This window comes from Fistularia commersonii, chromosome 17 (genome assembly GCF_037954325.1).
Source record: "Fistularia commersonii isolate RoL2024-O1a breed Wild chromosome 17, RoL_Fcom_v1.0, whole genome shotgun sequence".
Classification (NCBI taxonomy): Eukaryota; Metazoa; Chordata; class Actinopteri; order Syngnathiformes; family Fistulariidae; genus Fistularia; species Fistularia commersonii.
This window is the reverse complement of record NC_141300.1, coordinates 6,850,704-6,871,928: the sequence shown is the minus strand read 5'-3', so window position 1 is coordinate 6,871,928 and position 21,225 is coordinate 6,850,704. Positions and strand designations below refer to the sequence as shown.

General features: G+C 38.7%; 1 protein-coding gene across 1 annotated transcript; it reads left to right on the top strand.

The window, feature by feature from the left end:
* The first annotated feature begins 4,635 nt into the window (after positions 1–4,635).
* cd44b (CD44 molecule (IN blood group) b) lies at positions 4,636–19,710 on the top strand. Its single transcript, XM_086163409.1, has 8 exons — positions 4,636–4,986; positions 12,236–12,401; positions 14,593–14,735; positions 14,890–14,955; positions 16,439–16,873; positions 17,663–17,749; positions 17,836–17,914; positions 18,003–19,710. Exons 1-8 carry the CDS (start codon positions 4,920–4,922, stop codon positions 18,211–18,213), a joined length of 1,254 nt encoding a protein of 417 aa, XP_086019535.1. The 5' UTR covers positions 4,636–4,919; the 3' UTR covers positions 18,214–19,710.
* Positions 19,711–21,225: the final 1,515 nt, after the last annotated feature.

Here is a 21,225-nt window from a genome sequence, read left to right as displayed (position 1 = left end):
TCGTCACTTCATAATGGGAGATTTGTAATGAAAGAAAGCAGCTTTGTCTTTATGCTATGTAATATTCTATTTGTGTATGCGTATGTGTGTATCCATACTGTATATATATACATATGTATATATACAGTATACAGGACTGTCTCAGAAAATTAGAATATTGTGATTAAGTTCTTTATCTTCTATAATGCAATTAAAAACACAAAAAATACTTTCTCATGATATTCTAATATTTTGAGTTTGGATTTTTGAGATGTAAGCCATAATCAGCAATATTAAAATGATAAAAGGCTTGCAATATTTCAGTTGATTTGTAATGAAATCCAGAATGTTAACATTTTTGTTTTTGTAATTGCATTACAGAAGATAAAGAACTTTATTACAATATTCTAATTTTCTGAGACAGTCCTGTATGTTTAGAGAAAGAGGTGGATAACAGTTTTGCTTTTGTCTCTCAATTCTCTAACAGCCTCTTAGCTGCTGTAACTGGCAGCCACCACGTAAGACGGTTTAAGATATCACCTCTGAAATAGCAACAAACCAGACTGACATTTTCTGTTTCAGACTGACATTTACTCCTTGGACTGATTTTTGCCAAGCGATCTTGTTATGCGGAACAGCTGGATAAGCAATCTGTGGGAGAAGGAATCAGATTTGCTCCCGCTGAGGTTTTGATGAACCGCGTGTGAAGGCTCAAATATTGTATTGGGGCTCGGTCAGCAGTGTAGGTCAGAGTCATGGACACACAGCATGGTGAAGACTGGTGGACACAGTTACTATGGCAACCAAACGAGCTGACATGCTCTTCTGCTGTACTGATATTTGGATGTCTTTCAGCTATACATGTCTGAGGTATATTTTTGTTGGTAAATCATACCAAATGGTGACTGTGCAGTACCTCTCTCTTCCTGACACTCCACAATATCACAACCCTCACCTGCTTTTCTGCTCTGTCTTGTAGCTCAGATCCATTCTGTTATCAACAATTAGGTGATTTTCAGATGTCATTTTTATAAATAATTCAAAATGATTGGATTAATTATTAAGAAATGTGCCCTCTAATACTGATAGTAAAGTACCCTATGGTTTTATCGAGCTGTTTAAAAGGATTCAGTTTACATCCCCCTGCTCAGTTCCAGTCTCTTTCACTTGTCTCGTAGACACATATTTCTCTGTGTGAACAGGCTTTGTGAATGATCACCAGGATTGGTGAGAGGCTTGCTGTCGACCACATTATCTCACGCTCAAGTTTGTTCAACCATTGTTGACAGGATTTCCTCTGGTCTCCCCATTTTCCCTTACCACCAGCACTTCTGTAGTCAGTCATCATTAAACAAGGATGCCCTGTTCTCTTGCAAAACATGCCGGTAAATTACTACCTTGTATAGAAACTTTCATTTTTTTTTCAGAGTTACCCTGTATTTAAGCACTAGTCCTTTGGAAATCTTTCTTGCCAGCTCTAACTAAGTCATGTTGTTTGAGATTGTAGGAAGTACAGTCTGCAGTCAGTCTACAACAAACTGAACAGCACTTGCACTCATTTCACCTGTGGGTTCACTGAGGTGTATCCCAACTGTGCTGACTGAAGGCACAACCCAAATGGGGGATGACATAGGACATTCCAGTTGGCTATACAGTAGTCTGTGACACACACTGTCCAAACACGTCCTCACCCAAACACAAGCAAGGCTCTTGCTTTGTTGTTGTTGCGCAAAGCCGAGCCTTTTGAAGCAGTCCAGTCATGCTCCTGTGACTCCGAGATCGCTCATTCAGCCCCGTAGATGCTATAGCATCAAATGGTTGTGAGAGAATAGGAGCTCAGAGACACACAACAAAGACACACAGCTGACAGCGTCTCGGCTCCTCAGACAACAGCACAGACAGATGTATGCATATTTTACATCTGTTTGCTCATACTTTAAATAATGCTTGAGTTGGTGCACACAGAGGTGAGGTGTGCACCATAAATTCCCTTCCCGTGCATTTGTGAGTTTTATGTTGCATGTATTGATATCTTAGAGTCCACCAGTATCCCAGTGAATGAGCTGTTTGTTAGGGAAAAAGGCACGTTGCCGAATAGGAATGTTGAGATGTTCCCATTTGTCGGCCATTACCACAAGTATCGCCAAGACGTCTGATGAGTGAATGTGTGTGTCCTCACTGCCTAACCATCATGGAAATTTGAGTCTTTGCTGAGGGTTTATTGACTTAGTCAGCAGTCTGGTTTAGGGTTCAGTCATACCCAGTGTACAGCTGTACAAGTCATTTTTTTTTTATTTGCTTTTAGTACTGCTGTTATGTCATGCGGCAAATATAGACATATAGTAAATCTGAGTCTTCGGATTCGGGCAGGTCCAGCTACTGTAAACTGCAAATTGTAGCTTCCTCTTCTTTCTAGTTCTGAACCACTCTCAAGTCCAAATTTCCTCCAAAATATTTGTAATTAGAGAAAATTAATTCAGTCAAAGCTAATCTCAAAGCAATCGTGGAAAGCTTTTGACCTTTCATGATTGAGCACAAGAAAGTTGAGCAATTTATTTTCACTTCTCTGGAATGACAGTGATTGAGAGTTGTGTGCATTCCAACACACTAGAGTGTTGTCTCACTGAGATTTTTTTTATTTTTACCCAGCCTACAAGGGGCAATGTGTGCATTGGTTTGTTCTAAAAGAGATTTATCAATCAAAGCAAATGTTACACATTGACCAAACTATTCATTATAGGATCATCTTTTAAATGTGTGTCAGGGTTTTTCTTCCAAGTGAGGAGTTCAGACAGATTTTGCTCTGATTGCAGGCTGGGTAAATATTTACTTTATAAATAGTGCTTCGTATACTGCAGTAAAGTAATCAATGCATTTTATATTAAACCAAGATGAGTGTTTCATGATAAGGCCATCTTGGAACGTTGTGTGTTTGTATCCCCACTGTGTCACTATGTCACCATAGCAACAGCAGAAAAGGAAATAGCCGTACAAGTAAGAATGAGGTGACTCGAGGTATGAACATTTTGTCACATCCTTCTTTTTTTCCTGTAATCATAAAACTATCTAAAGACCAAAAGATACTGTTTCCTATCAAAGTACATATTTATTGTGAAAAAAAAAAATTTGCCTCATTTTAACATACATCGTCTCAGTTCCTATAGTTGTTCAAAGACATCACATCTCCCTTTTTTCTTTCTTAATGTCTTGTGGAAGTACTCAGCCTTGTTTTGACGAAAGGTTGTCCTAAAGCAGAATTTTCAGCCTATATTGCACAACGGTGTTATTTCCCGCATGATTATTTATGATTCATTGCTATATGCACTGGGTTTGCATAATGTCCATCTTCCTTGTTAGGTGTATATTATTATTATTATTGTAATTGTTATAATCTATACTCAGTGGAGATTACACTTGTAAGACGTATTGTTACATATACCGCGCATATGCCTTTACATAATCTGTTCTGAACATGTGATTTTTTTTCTGTCAGAATCATGTTGCTACACTACAAGATATACATTAGCAAACAGCATATATGTTTTCCAAAAATGGGGGAAGTGGTGGGGTAAATTTCATCAAGTGCTGAAGCCTGTGTTAACACCGCATGGCACAACCGCATGTATTTCATCAGGGATAGTTATCATTGATCAAACAGAGTATTTTCGACAACACCAAACCAAATTGTCATTAAGTATCAAGACAAAGAGTTCAGAAACAAAAACAAAACATCTTGGTACAGGAATGTCCAGAAAATGCTCAAGATTATTTTTAATTGAATAAGAAGGTGAGTTTAATAGTTGTGTTCGACTAGGAGGTGCCGGGACATATCTGTTTATCTGAGTTAATCTCATGACGACACAGTCAATGGCCATGCTTTGCCATTAGACATTCTTTACAAATGGTTGATAAGGAAGTCACAGAATTAACGTTCTGCAGTCATGCTTTCTTGTCCCATTAGTTTAAGCAAGGCATTATGCAATCACATGGCAAACACAAGATGTTTTCAGAATCCTGATGTGACTCTGTCCATCATTAGCACATGCTAATAGTGGAGTGGATCAGAACAGAGATGGAAGCTAGAAGATGTAGACATATTTCCACTGGAATCATTGCTTTCATCAAAACCCAATATTCCTAGAAAATATACTCCCACAGCGGTTTTCATTACAAAATCTCCCCCGGATATTTGTTGGCCAAAAAAACAAGTGAAGGTGAGAATGCATACACACTTTCTTTTTCTTCATAGCTAAAAAAAAAATCAGGAAAATTCAGAGCTGTGCCATCCTGTGCCACCTCGTCGCAATGAGACATGCGCTGCGAAAGAAAGACGTAAATGGGAGTGCAGACAGGAAAATCAGATGAATTGAAAATGGAGTGAGACCAAACAAAAGAACAGATGGGCTCTCAGAAACTGTTGCTGCCTGGAACATAAAAAGAAAAGGCAGGGGGTGGGGGAGTGGATGGAGGGAGGGCAGCCACATTGAGAGAGATCACCTTCGTCTTATCCATTACAAACTGTAGAGGCAGAAAGATGGGAGAGAGAGCAGGGAAGGCAAAGGGAGACTTTCAGAGGTGGGGCAAGTGTGGGAGAGGCAGAAGGGTGTGTGCTTACACAACCAGTCTTCTCCTCTCACATGTGTGCCACCGGTCTTTGTGATTTTCAGTCTGAGAAAAGAAAAGTTCAGCAAAGTCTGACTCACCTCCAGCAGCCACCAGACAAGCAGCAGCTGCCTTCACTCAGGGGCTGATTTCCTCTTTTATTGCTGTTTCACTCTCATTCACTGTCCGTTTTACACACACATACACGGACACGCACACAAACACGCACCTACACACCACCCGTCACTCCTGGCAGAGAGAAAACAGGACCAAAGAAGGACTGATACACATCTATCTCCCAGCTACGCACCCACCCATCTCCAGACGTTTTGCCCAGGATGTGGATACTTCTTTTGGGGATCACCTCTGGATTTTTGGCCTCCTGCAGGTCAGAACAACTTGAAGGTGAGGGAACTCTGCCTTTGCCAGATGCATGGCTCTTTGTTAAGGGTTTTCCCCTTTTACATCTGAAAGTGTGGCTGGAAAATGTCGATCACTGTCAGATTTTACCACCTCACATAGTGTTTATTGCTTCCCTCAATAATCCTGCTGATAATTTTAGAAGGGGTTGATTTAAGGACATAGGAGTGAAGGAGACAGTCCCTTCGCTGCTGCTGCTGCTGCTTCTTGTTGAATGGATGAGTGGATGCCGGCGAGAGAGTCAATGTGCTACACCAACGCAGACAGGCTTACGTCTGGCAGTCTGAGACTCCTTACAGACACAAAGAAGATGCGTGCTCTTGCTCACTCTGCGCCTTTTACACATCTACATGCTGGAAAGTAAAACTGATTATTTCGGATGTCAAATCGAGCTGTAGGGACCTGTCTTTTTTTCACATAGGCATGGATAGAGATTTTTTTTCTTCTTTTTTTTCCCAGTGCTTGAGTCAGCCATGCTTAATGCTTTATTCTCTTGCACAAAGGATGCTCAACAGTTGTAGCGTTTCTTCTTCAAAGTCGCCATCTTATTAACATGTGCTTTATGTGATGATTTGACTGGATTTGTGGCTTGAAGCAATATATTTCTGTTGGTGAAGTTCCTCCTGAATCAAACAGGTTTGGGTACGTCTGGCTTGGTCCCAGAGGAGTTGGGTGTAAGGCTGTTTGCAGAGATTCCCTTTGGCATGTTGCTGAAAAACAATCTGTATTAAATTGTAAATTGGCGGGTATTCCCTGGCAGACGCCCCTTTGAACATTAAGCCTCTGGTTCTTCTTCACCTGAAGCACATCGCCAAGAACAGGGCTTGATAACCTGCAGCCAGTCTAGCCCGCCTTGTAAAGTAAGAGGAGATTTATTTAGGTGGTTTTTAGAGACCATAGGAAACAGTCACACTGGGATTCGAAGGAAGGAGAATGCCTTTAGGAATTGTAGTTAAATTAGTATTCGGTCCGTTTTGATTCACAACTGTGTGACCTTGTCAAGGAAAAGAAATTTGTGTAATTCATCAGCATCACTTCATTTGAATAATTCAGTTGATTATAAGGAGGATTTTTTGCCACTAACCAGTGAAACATTAAATCGGTCTGTTAACATCCAGTTAGGTCTCACCAGTGTGTCACGATGAACAGATAAAATCTGTCCTCACATCAAAATACTGACCTCTTTAAGCAGTGCTGAGCTACTTTAGATGACATGAATGGGCAGAAAATGATTGTCATTTGTTTGTTTCCATGGAGTGCAGTGTTACATCTCCCTTGCTCCCTTTCACATTAACTCAAGTGTATCTACTCCACCTTGACCAATCCTTGAAAATACGTCTTTATTTGCTTCCCCGGTGGGCCCACCCATCCTGCATGTGTCCGAGTGATGTTTCAAGGTGAGGTGTGGTCAAGGGCCCAATGGACTGAGACAAAGAAGAGTTTTGCCTGTAGAGGCTGTCTGTCCTGCCACCAGAGACTCCGGGACACGTGTTTGCCTCCTTCACCACTTTGCCCTCTACAGCTGACTGGCCCTGCACCTACAAGTTGTATAATCCTCCCCGACTCCCCTTTTGTCTGTGCCCAGCCACAGAGTTTTCCTTTCAGCCAGTTCTTCATACCAAGGTGTAGGGTGTTTGTGTTGCTGAGCATGTGAATTTTATAAACTTTTCCTTGGGTTTAACTCCTACAGTTGTGTATCCAGCTGACATGTGGAATGCTCTGCAGGACCCTAAACAAGCGAACAAAATATATCTGGGTTCTCTTTATTTCCGGCTGACTGAAACGGTGTCGCTCATTTCCCGGTCTTCCATCACCTGTCACAGTAACAGATGGAAATTTTGACCAGCTTTTGATAAGCATTGCAGTTTATTTATTTAATAAACTGCCTCATAGAGCTCAGTAGTGAAAGACTTTTTTTGTCTGGACCTTGTTCATGAATTGAATTTTGCATCGGTGTTTATCATGGATTTTTCAGATTTGCCATCATGAAACTGAGCCAACCATCCTGCAGATGAGTCTGCTATATAAAATATTTAAAGGGAAAGAGGTGAATTACATTTTAAAAATGCCATTGTGTAAGCCTATATACAATCAATTTAAGAAAGTAAGAACATTATCTTAAACAGCAGTATATTCTTGGATCATTCACAGAATAATTTGAAAATTAATATCTATTTTACAGTGAAACAGTCATGTTGTCATTCCTAACCAGCATGTCATGGAAACAAGTCTGACCCTTCCTGGGCTACAACACTGACTTTCACTATCTGATCACATGCAAGCCTTTATAGTGCCAGTATTAAACATTGTCCCTGGCACCCCAAGGCCAAAAAACAAAAGCGAAATAGGACTTTGCATGTGAAGGCAATGTGAATCTGCTTCAGATGAGTAGTCCTGTTGTAGGGGATACAGACCCTTACTGTTAAAAAATAGATTTCTTTTCACTGCTAATCTCATCCACTGTATCAGATGATGGAAGTAGAATGGGTCAAAGCGGAATTGTTGACATTTTCAGCCAGATAGATTTAACCACAGCACATGAAGAGGAGAGAAGCAACTTGAGGAAATCTATATAGAGAAATGTGCTATAAAATACGGTATTTTTATATTATTTATTCCACCTCCATGCCCCATTCACGCAGATGTCCCCCAACCCTGTTAATAAATGTTGGTGTCTAAATAATGGCATGACTCAAATAATAATGGATGTTAAAGCAGAAGATGGCACATGTTGCAAACAGACAATGGGAATCCTTCTTTTGACCTTCAGCCAATCTGGCAAGGGTGTTTTTAGGTTGTGTGTGTGTGTGTGTGTACCAAACTTCTCACATTTCATACCTCGTCCAACTGCCATGGTGAACCTTTGTTGTGACCAGTAAGAGCAGCAACATTCGTGCTGACAGAGCACCTTCATCGAGGTAAAATCCAAACCATCTGATTGCAAAACGGTAATTAAAAGATTATGGGTGAATGATCAAATATTGCCTTTTTTTTTTTAATCTTCACATCAGGGTAAATTCTCTTATGGTGTGTCATGTACAACATACTTGATAATTTCAAACATTATCAGCCAACCTGTATGTGCCTCTGTGGTCAGCCCATCAGAGCACATGCATGCTTGGTGTAATTTGTTCTTTATTGCTGGCACAGACAAGACAAACAGAAAGTGATGAGTAAAAACAATCGGAAAGAAGGGAGTAGAGACAAAGTTAAGTGAAAGTGGAGTCAGGCTTGTCTATTACTTGAGGTGCAGCTGGGGGTTTTGGCAAAAAACTGTTCCCTTTCTATTAGATTCTGTACACCCACGCTTTGCAGTCTCCTTGGTTTCAACTCTATTAGGTGACAATGGAGCCTTTGGGAGACTCCTTGCATCGGCATGGTGGGCTTCTGAACTGTATAAAGACGACCACGACTGCTCCATCTGCATACTAATGAAGCTGCCTTTTTTGAGCTTACCGATGTGAAGCTGTGCATGCTTTCATCTCGCTGGGGAGTTTCTGCAAAGCCAGGGCTGTTGTCTTGTTTTTCTCTCGTCACTTTCAGGGACATTGTGCCATATGGCAGCATGTGCCGAGGTTCTGTCAGGTGTGAGTGCTTGTGTTTGCGAGAGAGGGGGGCAAGGAGCTGAAACAGCCAACACAAAACAAGTACTGGCAGAACATGTGCTTTATTCACAATGATAAACATCAGCGGAGAGCAGACATTTGTTTTTTAATTTGCGCCAGCAATTAGAAATGTTCTCCCTTGTGTAGTTTGCAATACCAAAGTCATTTTAAGGATGCAGGTAGAGAAATTCAGATTTCTTAAACATTTCACATTTTTATTTCATATGAACTCATATAACCAAAAACTCAACTTTTGTAATTTCAGTATTTCATTTAATTGCTTATCACTAAGGGATGTTTATTCATTCAGGAAAAATATTTCTCATATTGCACTGATGTAACATTGATTCGAAATGACTAACCATGCGTCTGTAACCATGGCAGCACATTAAAACAAGCACCAAACAGAATGATTGCCGCTACGCATTTCCTGCGACTTAGACCAAGCCAGTCTGCACACGATCTGTCAGCGGAAAAGAAACTAAGTTTATATAAATTGCTTGTTTTAATTATAACCAGTAATGGATGAAATAGCATTTTTGTCCAGTGTTGCAACTCAACTGCAAGAGAGCTAGTCATCCTGGTTAATGTTCTTGGCAGCATGATCAGATAATCAACTTTATAAGCTGGTCTGTTTCCCATGAAATATTAAGGGAAACCATGGCCCTTGACTGTCAGGTCACATAATTAAAATTAGCTGCTTTGAATCGCCTTCTATAGAGTGTCATGGAAGCTGCTATGACTAACTTGATTTGATCAGATCACCATGGATACAAAGTCACACCTTTTTTTGTTATTTGTGCACCTCTAGTTAAATGCCAAGATGTTTCTTTTGTGGTTTCTGTTATGTTCACTGCTGATAAGAATTATCTTATGTTAATTTCAGAAAAAAATCCCAAGCAGTTTGCATTTTTATTCTCATTTCTCCTGTTAAAATAAAAATCCTCAGGTTTAGTCATGATTTTGGACAAAACAGTTTGACAATCACTGTCCAGGTTTTGATCTATGATTCTGCCAAAGTAAGTTTGGAGAGTTGCCTCCTTAATCCTTTTTATTGTACAGAAAATATTAGCTTTTTTTCTTCTTTAATAAAGATCACTATGTAATTTGTGAAAGATAGTCTTTCATTTCCCCCTTAAACCACAAGTATCCAAAACCAGAAACAGCATTATGTGATGCTACATCCACTGAAACCTTTACTTGACAAACACAGCTATGTTTTTTATTAAGTTGTAGCACCACAAATTTTTAATTCCTATATAAGACCAACCCGGGAGATTATTTTGTAAATACATTTTCATACTGATTTCAGACTTGCAAAATTGCTACTTCTGTACTATTATTAACATAATAGTATCACACAGCTGAGTGTAATTCATAGTCAGATCTTCCTAAATGCCTATTGCTGATAAGTATAGTTAAAAAAAAACAAAAAAAAAACCAACAAAATTATATTAACCAGGCTGAGGCAAATTCTTTTGGAACTTTATTTGGTTACAGCAGCAACTGAGTCCACATGAATTCTCATGACAGTAACTGACATAAGTGGCATATGCCATGCAAGTATACATGTAAGTATACACGTGTGTTGTCCTGTGACCCCTCGCACAAATCTGCACCTGGTGACTTCTGCTGTTCACTTTACTTTGTACTGTCCATTTTATTTTCCTTCCATATCATTTTCATGCCCCATTCTGCCCAGACAAGAAAATTTCACGGAAGGTTTTAAAGTTTGATTTTCTTGTGTTAAATAAACAATGCCCCCCCCTTGCAAACATCTGGGGACTTTAAAAAAATTCAACACAATCTCACTGCAGGTCCCACGCTCAAACTGCATGTATGTTCAATCACAATCTAAGACGTCAGAGCAAACTTGCGCAGCTTTTACTGCCAGTTCAACCGTCTCAACGTGGAGTTATGCTGAAAAATGAAAGATGTTTGTTGACTGGATTTGTTTGTTGTTGTTTTTATGATTTTTGGTATTTTTTTCTCTTATCACTACTTATTTCATTCATTCATTTTCTATGCCATTTATCTTGCAGTCAGGGTTGGATAAGTCTATCCCAGCTGTCATTGGGTGAGAGGTTGGGTTTAAGCTGGATCATTCATGGCACTATACATAGAAACATACAACCATTCACTCTCTTATTCACAATGAAGAGCCTAAAATGGACCTACTGCATGTTTTGGACTTTGGGAGAAAACTAGAGAACCCATAGGAATCCCACACAGACATGTTGAGAACATGCAGACTCAACACAGAAAATAGCCACTGTCAGAATTGAACCAGGGACTTGATATGAGGAGGAAGCATCAAAGTAACTGTGCAAATAGTATTGCATTACTATGCAACACTACTTCTGTCTATATATAATTTTTTAATTTGATTTCTGCAAATCATCTTGTCACTCCATCTGTGGCTCCAAACACCCCGGGGGATCCCAAATCTCTTTCTGGCAACCCCTGATTTAATTGGATAAGAGGGCTTTTGAAGCAACATCTTGTGATCACATGATGGAGTTTTTGTTTGCCAGTGTCATTTGTATGCATCCGCTTGTATTCTCTATGTGTTTGTCTGTTCTGTTCTCTTCTGAACACAGCCTGAGGGCCATACATTGGAGACGACTATGCTGCTGAGCACATGACGCTTCTTTTCTTTTTCATAAAACTCAACTGGATATTAGCTCATGTCTGACAGAAGGATATATCCAAGTAGAACACTGCGACCGTGGAAATCAATTATTTGCTTATCATACATTTAGCAACTATGAAAGCATTCATGTCGAGTGTGACAGTGTCTCAGGGTTCATCAGGGGCTGCGCTGATTCTTCAGGCCAAAAAAAAACAAAACGTTCAAGGATGCACAAGATACTGTCAGCTTCTCACATGCAGTAAAATATTCATGAGCATCTGTGAGAGGGCTTTCAAACTACTTCCTGGTTCTTTTCTGTTTGTTCGTTCAGTTTTGACTGCATATGACACAAGTGAAATTTCATATATATATATATATATACATACAGACATATATATACATATATGGTATGTTTGACAGTTTTAGATTGGTATTTTTTTGATAGTTTTGGATTTGTTTACCTGTATTATTTGGGCACATTTTGTAAATGATAAATGCTCTCCACTTGTGTAGCACTTTCCCAACTCAGAGTTTCAAAGCACTTTACTCGAGATGGCACCTATTCACACACTCGCACATACACACATTCACACTGATCGTGGCAGAGATGCCATGCAAGACTCTAACAAGTGAACATGTGGTTCAGTGTCTTGTCCAACGACACTGCGAAGTAGGAGCCGCAAATCAAAACCTTCCGACCGGAGAGATGTCCGCTCTACCGTCTGAGCCCCAGCCACCACAGGGTATCTTCTATTTGATCCATACATTATTGATTTCTGTTTGAACTCAGTTTCCCATTTATATTGGGTTTCTCACCAGGTGCACTAAATTTTATCATTATTGGAGAAATTATTTGGAATAATCTTAGTAATGGCTTTTTGTTTCACTTGCAGTTTTCTGTCATATCCATATGTAAATTAATCTGGATTCATAGAATGATTTTATGACATAGAATGATTTTATATATCAATTATTCTCTGTTTGGCTTTTCTTACAGTTAAGTACCGCAGCTGCAGCTATGCTGGAGTATTTCTGGTTGAAGGAGCAAGCCGTTACTCTCTAAACTTTGAAATGGTCCAAAAGTTGTGTGAGCAACTGGAAAGCAAAATAGCGGAACCACATCAAGTCAAAGAGGCCTATGCTCAACATATGGAAACCTGCAGGTAAAGCAACAGTTTTTAATTTTATTCAGCTGAGAATAATACCTATATGCAAACTTATACAGAAATTTGCATTTCCAATGTTGCCACAAAATATCTTCTCGGAAGTAATATGAATGATTAAAGAGCATTTAGAAAAGAAAGCCCTGTGACGGCACAAGAGGATTTAGAAAAGATATCCCCTGTCTGATCTGAGAGAGGTTGTTCCAGAGTGGAAAAGAAAATCCTTGCCCCACTGTGCTCGTGGCCTGGAATTGCCAGAAGAGCCAGGACTTAAGGCAGTGATCTGAAGTCCAAAATTGAACTTTACAGTTAATAGCAAAAGCTGATAATAAAATCTTAGAGTACCAAAAGTTAGTAGGAGTTTATGAAGAAGAGGTTTAATTGGGAAAACAATTATTATAGGGAGTCTAAGTGCTGTGCTTTGTAAAACTCTCTGATCCCTGTAGAGATGTTGATCAATGGTGGGAGAAGATTTTGGCGGTTATGGGCTAAGCTTTGACACGGAGGGTAAATATGTGATCTATTACGAACATAAAATATGGCAATTTTAATACCCTTCTCTAATCAGACGTGAAAGTACGTTTCGGCACTGCATACCACTAAGAGTCAGTGGCTGTACACAGTACCAGGAAGATGGGAGAGCGGCTCCCTAATTCAGGACCAGTCACGGCCACACTCAGGGTCAGAAAATAAATCCGCTACCATTTTGCAGTCTTAAAAGCTACTTTGTCCGTTTTAAAATTTCCTTTTAACTCATTTCGAATTGTTTCTGTGCCGTGTTTTAGTCCAGGCTGGATGGAGCCTTGGCTGGGCATCTTCCTCTCTTCCTTAAGCTCTTATCCTGCTTCTCTCTCCCTCTCCTGGAGAGAGAGCCCAGTGGTTTATCACATTTAGGCCACATTTATCTAATCTTATTAGATATTTGAGATATTTGTGTTCGTTGTTTAAAGTAAATAATCTGCCGAGTCCACTTATGTGGTAGCCCCGAAAATGCCATAGAATGACAAATGCTGCCATTTCCAGAGGCATTTTGGTTTTTTGTACTGATAATCCCATCCTTGTATCTAACCTGCCCCTTATGAGATGGCTGGAAGTGAGTGACTTGTCACAAGGTTCAGCCAATAGGAATCACACTGGATGGGAGGGGACCCATTCTTGATCTGCAGACTGAGATGAACCTGAGATCGAAGGATTAGCCTGGTACCCTGGCCAACACGTGTCCCCTTTCAGCCCTCAGAACAAACTGAGGGATTAGCCAGTGTTTGCCACACATAAATGGGGTAAAGATTTCCAAAAACTGACTATGCCTCTGAAACAAACTCACATTGAATGTAGATTTGGTTTGTTTCAAGTCAGTTATGAGGATCAGCTAACCTGTCCACCATTTGCAAGGACTATTCCAGTTTACCATATCTTTTTCCCATTATACACCCAAAACAGGAGTCTCACATAATTTTTAACTACAATGTCACATGTGATGACACGTTCTCCAGGTCCTTGTCTTGTCTTGTCCTCCTGGTGGATGCAGTGAACTTTATCTTACAGAAAGTCATGTTTTTCAAGTAAGAATGAAAATACTGTAAGAGGACATTGAAACACAGAAAATGCATCAGAGAAACAGAATGATCAATAGAACCACTATCTTGGAAACTGTCCGTATCATTCACATCATCATTGGTCACAAGCTGTTCAATAGATGGATCATTTTATATTGATATTTTTATATTGAGATAGCATAGTTAAGCTTCTGCTTTTTGATCATTTCTTTGTTTGAATGTATATCTACAACATACACTTTTCAAGCTTCCCACTTCCAATTTGGCCGACAAGAATCACTTTTAAGAAGATAGACACAGTCACTTATTAAGAGAATAACTATTCCAGGAACATCACTTGCACAGTCAAAAATCAATCATATGTCTTGATTTGGTTGTTATGAATCATTTATCCTGGGAATGTTTGGAGTAGTGATATATGGTCATTAGATTCAGCTTCAGAAAACCAGAAAAAAACAGGTCTATTAACTAAATACTACAGTATCACATTGTGCCAATCATGCAAACTCTCAGTTAAAGAGTGCATCACCTTCATTTAATTTTGTTAATCTGTTTCTAAATGAAATTCTTTCCTTGCATTATGAACTGGCCATATTGAGTTTGATTTTATCTTGTAATCACCAATCTCTAAACAGGAATGGGTGGATCAGCAATATGAGTGTTGCCATCCTCAGGCACACACATCATGAAAACTGTGCAAAGAACATGACAGGATTAATTATTCATCCTCAGGAAAGTAATGAGGAGCGCTTCGATGGCTACTGCTACGATGAAAAAGGTAATGCGGAACACAGAAAATGTCGGGCTGATGTGTGTCTATCTGGTTAACAAGAGTGTGTGCAACCTGCACACACTCTTGAAGTGAACTAAGGATATTTTTTGCTTATCTCCTTATTTTATTCCCCTTAACCACCTTTTCTGCTACGTCTTAGCTGGTCTTGAGAAGAACTGCGATGCAGCCTTTCCTGAAAGTCAACCTTTTCTCTCTGATGTGCAAGGTTAGTAGAATAAACCCATTGATCTTCCAATGATTTATCACTTAGTGGACATTTTAAACAGCGATCGACTGCAAGCTGAAATGACAATTTTCTCTACCATTGAACAAACACTCTTTTGGACAGAATGCAGGAGCAGAGTTTAAATTAAAAAGGAAGCGTCTCATTTTCTAAATGAGTCTCTCACTGACACCATCTGAGCCTCTAACTGTATCATTTTACACAATCAAAGTTTGGGCTATAGAGTCAACTCAAGTGTTGCCTTGGCACCCAACTGGAAATCCAAACTTCAGGGTGATGTCGCCGTTTCTGCAACAGGAAATGAGCTATATTGTAGTCACCCTGCTTCCTTAATTACAGGATTGTCCTTAAATCTTGTGACAAAAATCTCTGAATGTTCAAATAAAATAATAATAATAATAATAAAAGAAATCATTCTATTTCCATTTTGTTGTGCTAAATAATAAAAGTAATAGTAATAATAATTGATGTCAATGATAAATCATTATTATTATGTATTATTTTATGTATTATTGTCCTTACTCGACACGCAAGGACATCATACAGACATACAATACATACAATACATATTTAGATCAAAGAAACAATGAAAATTAAAAAAAAAACACTAAAGTGGTTAAAAAAAAACATATTTTTTGAAACCACTGTATTGTAATTGCAGTGTATGTATGTATAAATACATACATACACATATATGCTGTAATTTCCGGACTATTGAGCGCACCTGAATATAAGCCACAATGGCTAAAAATAAATAAATAGAAATACACTTGTACATATATAGGCTGCACTTACAGAAACATTTTTTTAACTTTTTTTAATTACATATATTCCGCTAACACCCACAAATATGTACTAGAAATGCTTTTTCTGAGTAGTGCCTGGAATTAAAACCACATTAGTGCCACATTAAAACCATTAAAGTTGTCTTATTCTTTGCTGGAATTGAACAGCCGCAGAATTTCATGGTGATTTCATTGGTTCAATGTGATGAGGCTAAATGTTTTGGTGGCATGACCATTTGCTTGTAAATCCAAAAAAAATCAATAAATTAGCCACATCATTGTTTCAGCCGCAGTTTTTAAAGCGTGTGAAAAAAGTAGTAGCTTATAGTCTGGAAATTATGATACATATATGAATTGTATGTATGTAAATGGAGTTATGATTCAAAAAATTACTTTCAAATGATATACAGTTTGTGAGACTAACATGAGTAAGCATTATCTTGCTGCGTGCAAGATTTTATTGCAAATATTTTTTCAGCTCATCATTACATGTTTTGTTAAGAAAAAATACTTACACTTGTGTTGTTAATACAAATAAATATGATATATTTTTACATTTAAGAAAAAAAGAATTCAAGATTTAAAACACTATTTAAGCACTCACACTGCAAAGAAAAGACTGTTCCATTTAAAGGAAATCTGCATTTGACATTGTTTGACCCCTCCTGTTCCCCGTGCAGCTAAACCCTCAATCCACCCCCAGCTGGAGGACCCCACAACATCCGCAGGGGAGATTATTTCAAACTCTGAGACGGCAGAGCCGACTGATTTTGACGTCACAGCAATCATTGGGGAGGGTTCTTTTGGTGGGGTAATAGAAATCACACAGTCGGCCATCGCAACTATTTCCAAAGATCCAGATGATCCAGAGGCAACCACAGAGATGCCTGTTGTGGACAGCATTACCTCTGAGAACTCTGAGAACCCTGTGGAGGGCACTTTTGGTCTTGGGGACTTTGAGCAGCCCACTGGATCTGGGCTGCAGCCCACCCTCTTTGAGGAGGAAGGTGTGTTTCAAACAATACCTATTGGAGAGCCGCAGGATACCCAGGCACCTGTCGAGGATAGAACAGAGGATGAGATGAAAGAACCCAACTACAGTGACCGAAAAGAATGTAAGAGAACGCGAAGTGACAGTGGATGCATCGATAAAATACATACTTTAAATGATAACGACAAACAGCAGAAAAGGCGCTGATTATTTAATAATGTATCTTTTGTTTTAAGGATAACTTTAAATGTCCTTAAAGAAAACAGACTGAAAGGTTAAAAGAATTCATTCGAAGAGGAGAGACTTTAAAATAGACTCATTGAGAAAACCAATGCAGTTTTTGTAAGGACTGAAAAAACTTCCAGAGCCACATGTTGCCCCCTGGTGTTTGGTACAGTAATTAACTAGTATTGACACAGCAAGTCCAGTGATGTATTAAACATAATTTTTGATGGAAAATCTAAATACAAATTTCAATACAATTGAAAAAAAGATTTATCCATCCTTCTTAAGGAAGGCTGGACCCAGCTGAATGTTTAGGACACCAAGGCATAGGCAAAGATTTTATACACATATATACAAACTATATATATATGTGTGTTTGTGTGTGTGTATGTATGTATGTATGTATGTTTGTACATATACGGTTGTCTTTATACACAATTTTGCATTTGCATAAATACATGTGTAGATACACACAAACACAAATATACATTTCTGCATACATATTTACATATAGTTTCAATACACAGTCACACGCATTACTGCATATATTTATGTAAAATGCATTAAGAATGAAATCTGTTCAATGGCCCATTTGTGTTTTGTGCTTTAAACCAACACCTATTTTGATGGTGGTTGGCCCGGTTAAAATGTTTATTAAAAAGTAATTACATTCTTTTGTTCTGGTTAGATGCAGTTCCGCAATCCCCCACTGAAGACATGAATGCAAAGGACCACGTCCAGCCAAAGCATGATCAACAGGAAAGCGGTGGTTCAAGTGAGCAATATATTTGAGTTTGTTATTTGAATACGTTTTTTTTTTTTTCATTTTATCCTCAGTTGCTGTGCTGTCTCTCCCTTTAGGTTGGCTGGTGATCATTGGAGTGGCTATTACAGTTGCTGCTATTCTTTTTGTGTGTGTTGCTGTTGCAAAGAGAAACAGGTTTGTGATTATGTTGTTCCAAGTGCAGGTCATTGATCTATTTCTGTGTGTGAAGAGAAGAGGCTAAGACAAAATATGTCTTTTACAGCTGGTGTGGCAAACAGGAAACGCTGATGATCACGTCCAAAGATGGCGGTGAAGGCAATGGGTCTGCAGCAGCAATGGCATCCAGCTCGCATGCCCAGGAGAGAGAGCAGGAAATGGTGACCCTCATGAACAAGGAGAAGATCCAGGAGAATGGCAACACAGAGGAGTTCACTGTCATCACGCTAGAGGAGTCACCTGACAAAGAGGCATGAGAAGGGTGTTGGGAGGCGAGTTGGCAGGAAGAGGAGGAGGAGAGGGAGGAGTCGGTGCGGAATAGATGGTTGGGGGGTTGGAGATTCAATCACTGGGGTTATTTACTACTTCACCACTGAATGGACAATGGGTATGGTTATACAGCACCTTGTGTGTTGAAAAGGCTGATGTGTGTGTTTTTGGAAATATTTGCTCTTCAGTGGGAGGTACCAGGTAAACCAGGATAGTTTGAGTGACACATGTGAATGTGTTATGTGCCAATTGTTTGTGTTTGTCTTGTATGCATTAATTATGGGGGAGACTTTAAAGAAAGGGGCATGAGGGCCTGATTTCATTAATGAACACACACACACACACACACACACACACACACACACACACGCACACACACACACACCAATTCCATTTTATTAGAAAAGACAAAACCCCTGAAGTATAGAAACATAAATGTGCATATAAATGAACAAATCAGGGGAAGGCTCAAGGTATGACAATGATATGGATTGATTATTGATGAGTTATTTTATTGAAATGACTACAAATTCAGTATAACATCAATAATAACGATCAGAAAAGCAATCAGTTCTGTTTTCCATATATGCTTTTGTGCTTCTTTTTTGTATATTTCAGGCATTGCATGTGGACTGGAGTTTCAATTCTACCAGAGAATTGGGGATATGTCTACCTTAATTTATGTATCTTTTAATCTCTTGTTCATTGTACATAGATTTTTATTTTTCATTTTTGGAAATGCCCTGAGAAAATAGCTTATTTTGGTAGGGGGACGTCACATCCCTGTAAATATGGGAATGTGCCTTTTTTTTAAAGGAGTCATTTGATTGTGATTATATGATGTCCCAGACATTATCCTGAGGATAAGCACAATAATGATAATGATGAGAAGCATGCTATATACACAGTGTGTACATTGATCTGAATAATCAAAAGCAAAAGAATCAGATGCTATTTATGGCAGATTAAATTGTTCTGAATGCAATATCAAGGCACCAAATCAACATGTGAATGACGACGGGACAGCTTTCAGAAGGCAAAATAATTTGTACATATGATAATTAGGGGCCCATGTGATGTAAACACATAGCAATGTGTATTTGGTGGTGGTGGGGGTGTAAGCTTGCGTGCATCCATGCTTCATTATTGCCAGTTACTCTGTACATTGATTCTCCCGAAATCCTACCATTCTACTGGTTAGTGATATACAACATTCCCTTTGTTATTTCAATATTCCCTTTGTGTAAGTAAATATGTCCTGGTTTTCAGTGTAAAGGCGATTTATATACAGCGTTTCCAGATTTTTTGTTTCTGATTTGTATTGTTGTTCCTTGTATTTGCTCTTACTAGATTCATTTTTGAGGGGGAAGTAGTTGGAGCAAATGTTCTAGTCTAGATATGTTTTATTAAAAATTAACAAAATATGTTAAATTAAAAATTTGAAAAAGTCATGAGCAGATGAAATAAAAGTTCACATAGAAAAATGTTAGGATTTGTTTTTGCATTGCTGTGTGTGTGTGTGGGGGGGGGGTGTCAAGTATAGTCAATGAATGACAGTGTATGTGAGTTATTACACTTCCTGACAAGAGGCAGTTAAGTTCCCATGGCGCAGGGGATGTGACGTGAAAACATGTCCAAACAGGAAAAAAAGGAGACAAACACAGCTTTTTGAGCATAGTGAAGGCGTTGTTGCAAGATATTTCAACAGGTAAAACACCAAAGTGTTGGAACTGAAAAGGACCGCAATTACAGATTGACATGCATTTATTGTGCTGTGATACATGATGAACCGTGGCGTCAGATAAGCACAACTGACTGCATAATGTGTCATTTTAAAACTAAACTTGCTGACTCTTAATTTAATTTCATTCAAATTATTAACAATGTATGATTTTGAAAATTAGAAATATTCATTACCTGACAAACTTCTAATTCCTCCTTTTACATTTTTTTTTTGGCTGAGCCTCAGTGTGCACACCTTACTTTTTACCTGTATTTGCTGTCTCTGTGGGTTTTTAATGGTTGTCTGTTGAGCAGAACATGCGAATGTTCCTCCAGTCAGGGAAGTGAAGAGCAAGCGACAGAGCAGGGTAAATCAGTCTGACTCGGAATTAGTTATGAATCAACATTTATTAGTTATATTTGTATATGTACACCAACATATATTGATATGTAGAAACAGATTTTTTTTTATGTATACCATAGACCGAGAAAAAAATTCATGTATCTTTTTTTTTTTTAAGTTTTTCATATTTTTCTCAATATTGTATTCCCCTCACACGTTATCCTCTGCCTACACATCAAATAACGACAGCTTTACAAAGAGGGAAGGCCTAGAAAAGTGAGACTGGAAAGCTTGTTGCAGGCTGGAGTGACAGGAGTTACCAGTTATTAAAGACCTTCTTTAAAAAGATACGCTTCAGTAGAAAAGAACAAGCTTTAAGGTAGAGTCGACCGGCCCTTCGGTGAAACAACCTGCCAGTCTGTTTCCATTTTACCAGTAGTGTTAGCTCAGGAAGTTGCAGATGTTTCTGCATGCATATTTTTCTAAAAGTGAAAAAAGGCAAGTGGAATAAAGGCCGTTCAACTGTTGGGTATTGTATATATGGCAGTTTTCCTTATGTTGCGTTTACATTTAGGCAATCTAATGGGTGTGTGATTGAGATAATGATCTGACACGGTCTTTTCTCGTGACATCAATGCACATGCTTCAGGTTTAAGAAAAAAAATTGCAAGGGAAAAAAATAAAATCACCATTGGAAAGACAAAATGATTCAGATGAGTAACCTGAGGAATGTTGCTCTATACTGATATATATGTTCATCTGGTGATTGTTCCATTCACTTCTTTCAACTACTAAGCTACTTGATTCTCCACTCTTACAAACAGTGTATATCTTTCCCTTATTCTGTGCCACTTCAGTAATTTCTATGAAGATGACTCACGGTGGCCCCCAAACCCAAGACTTCTGTCCTCTCTTTGTCCCTCTCTCCTTTTTC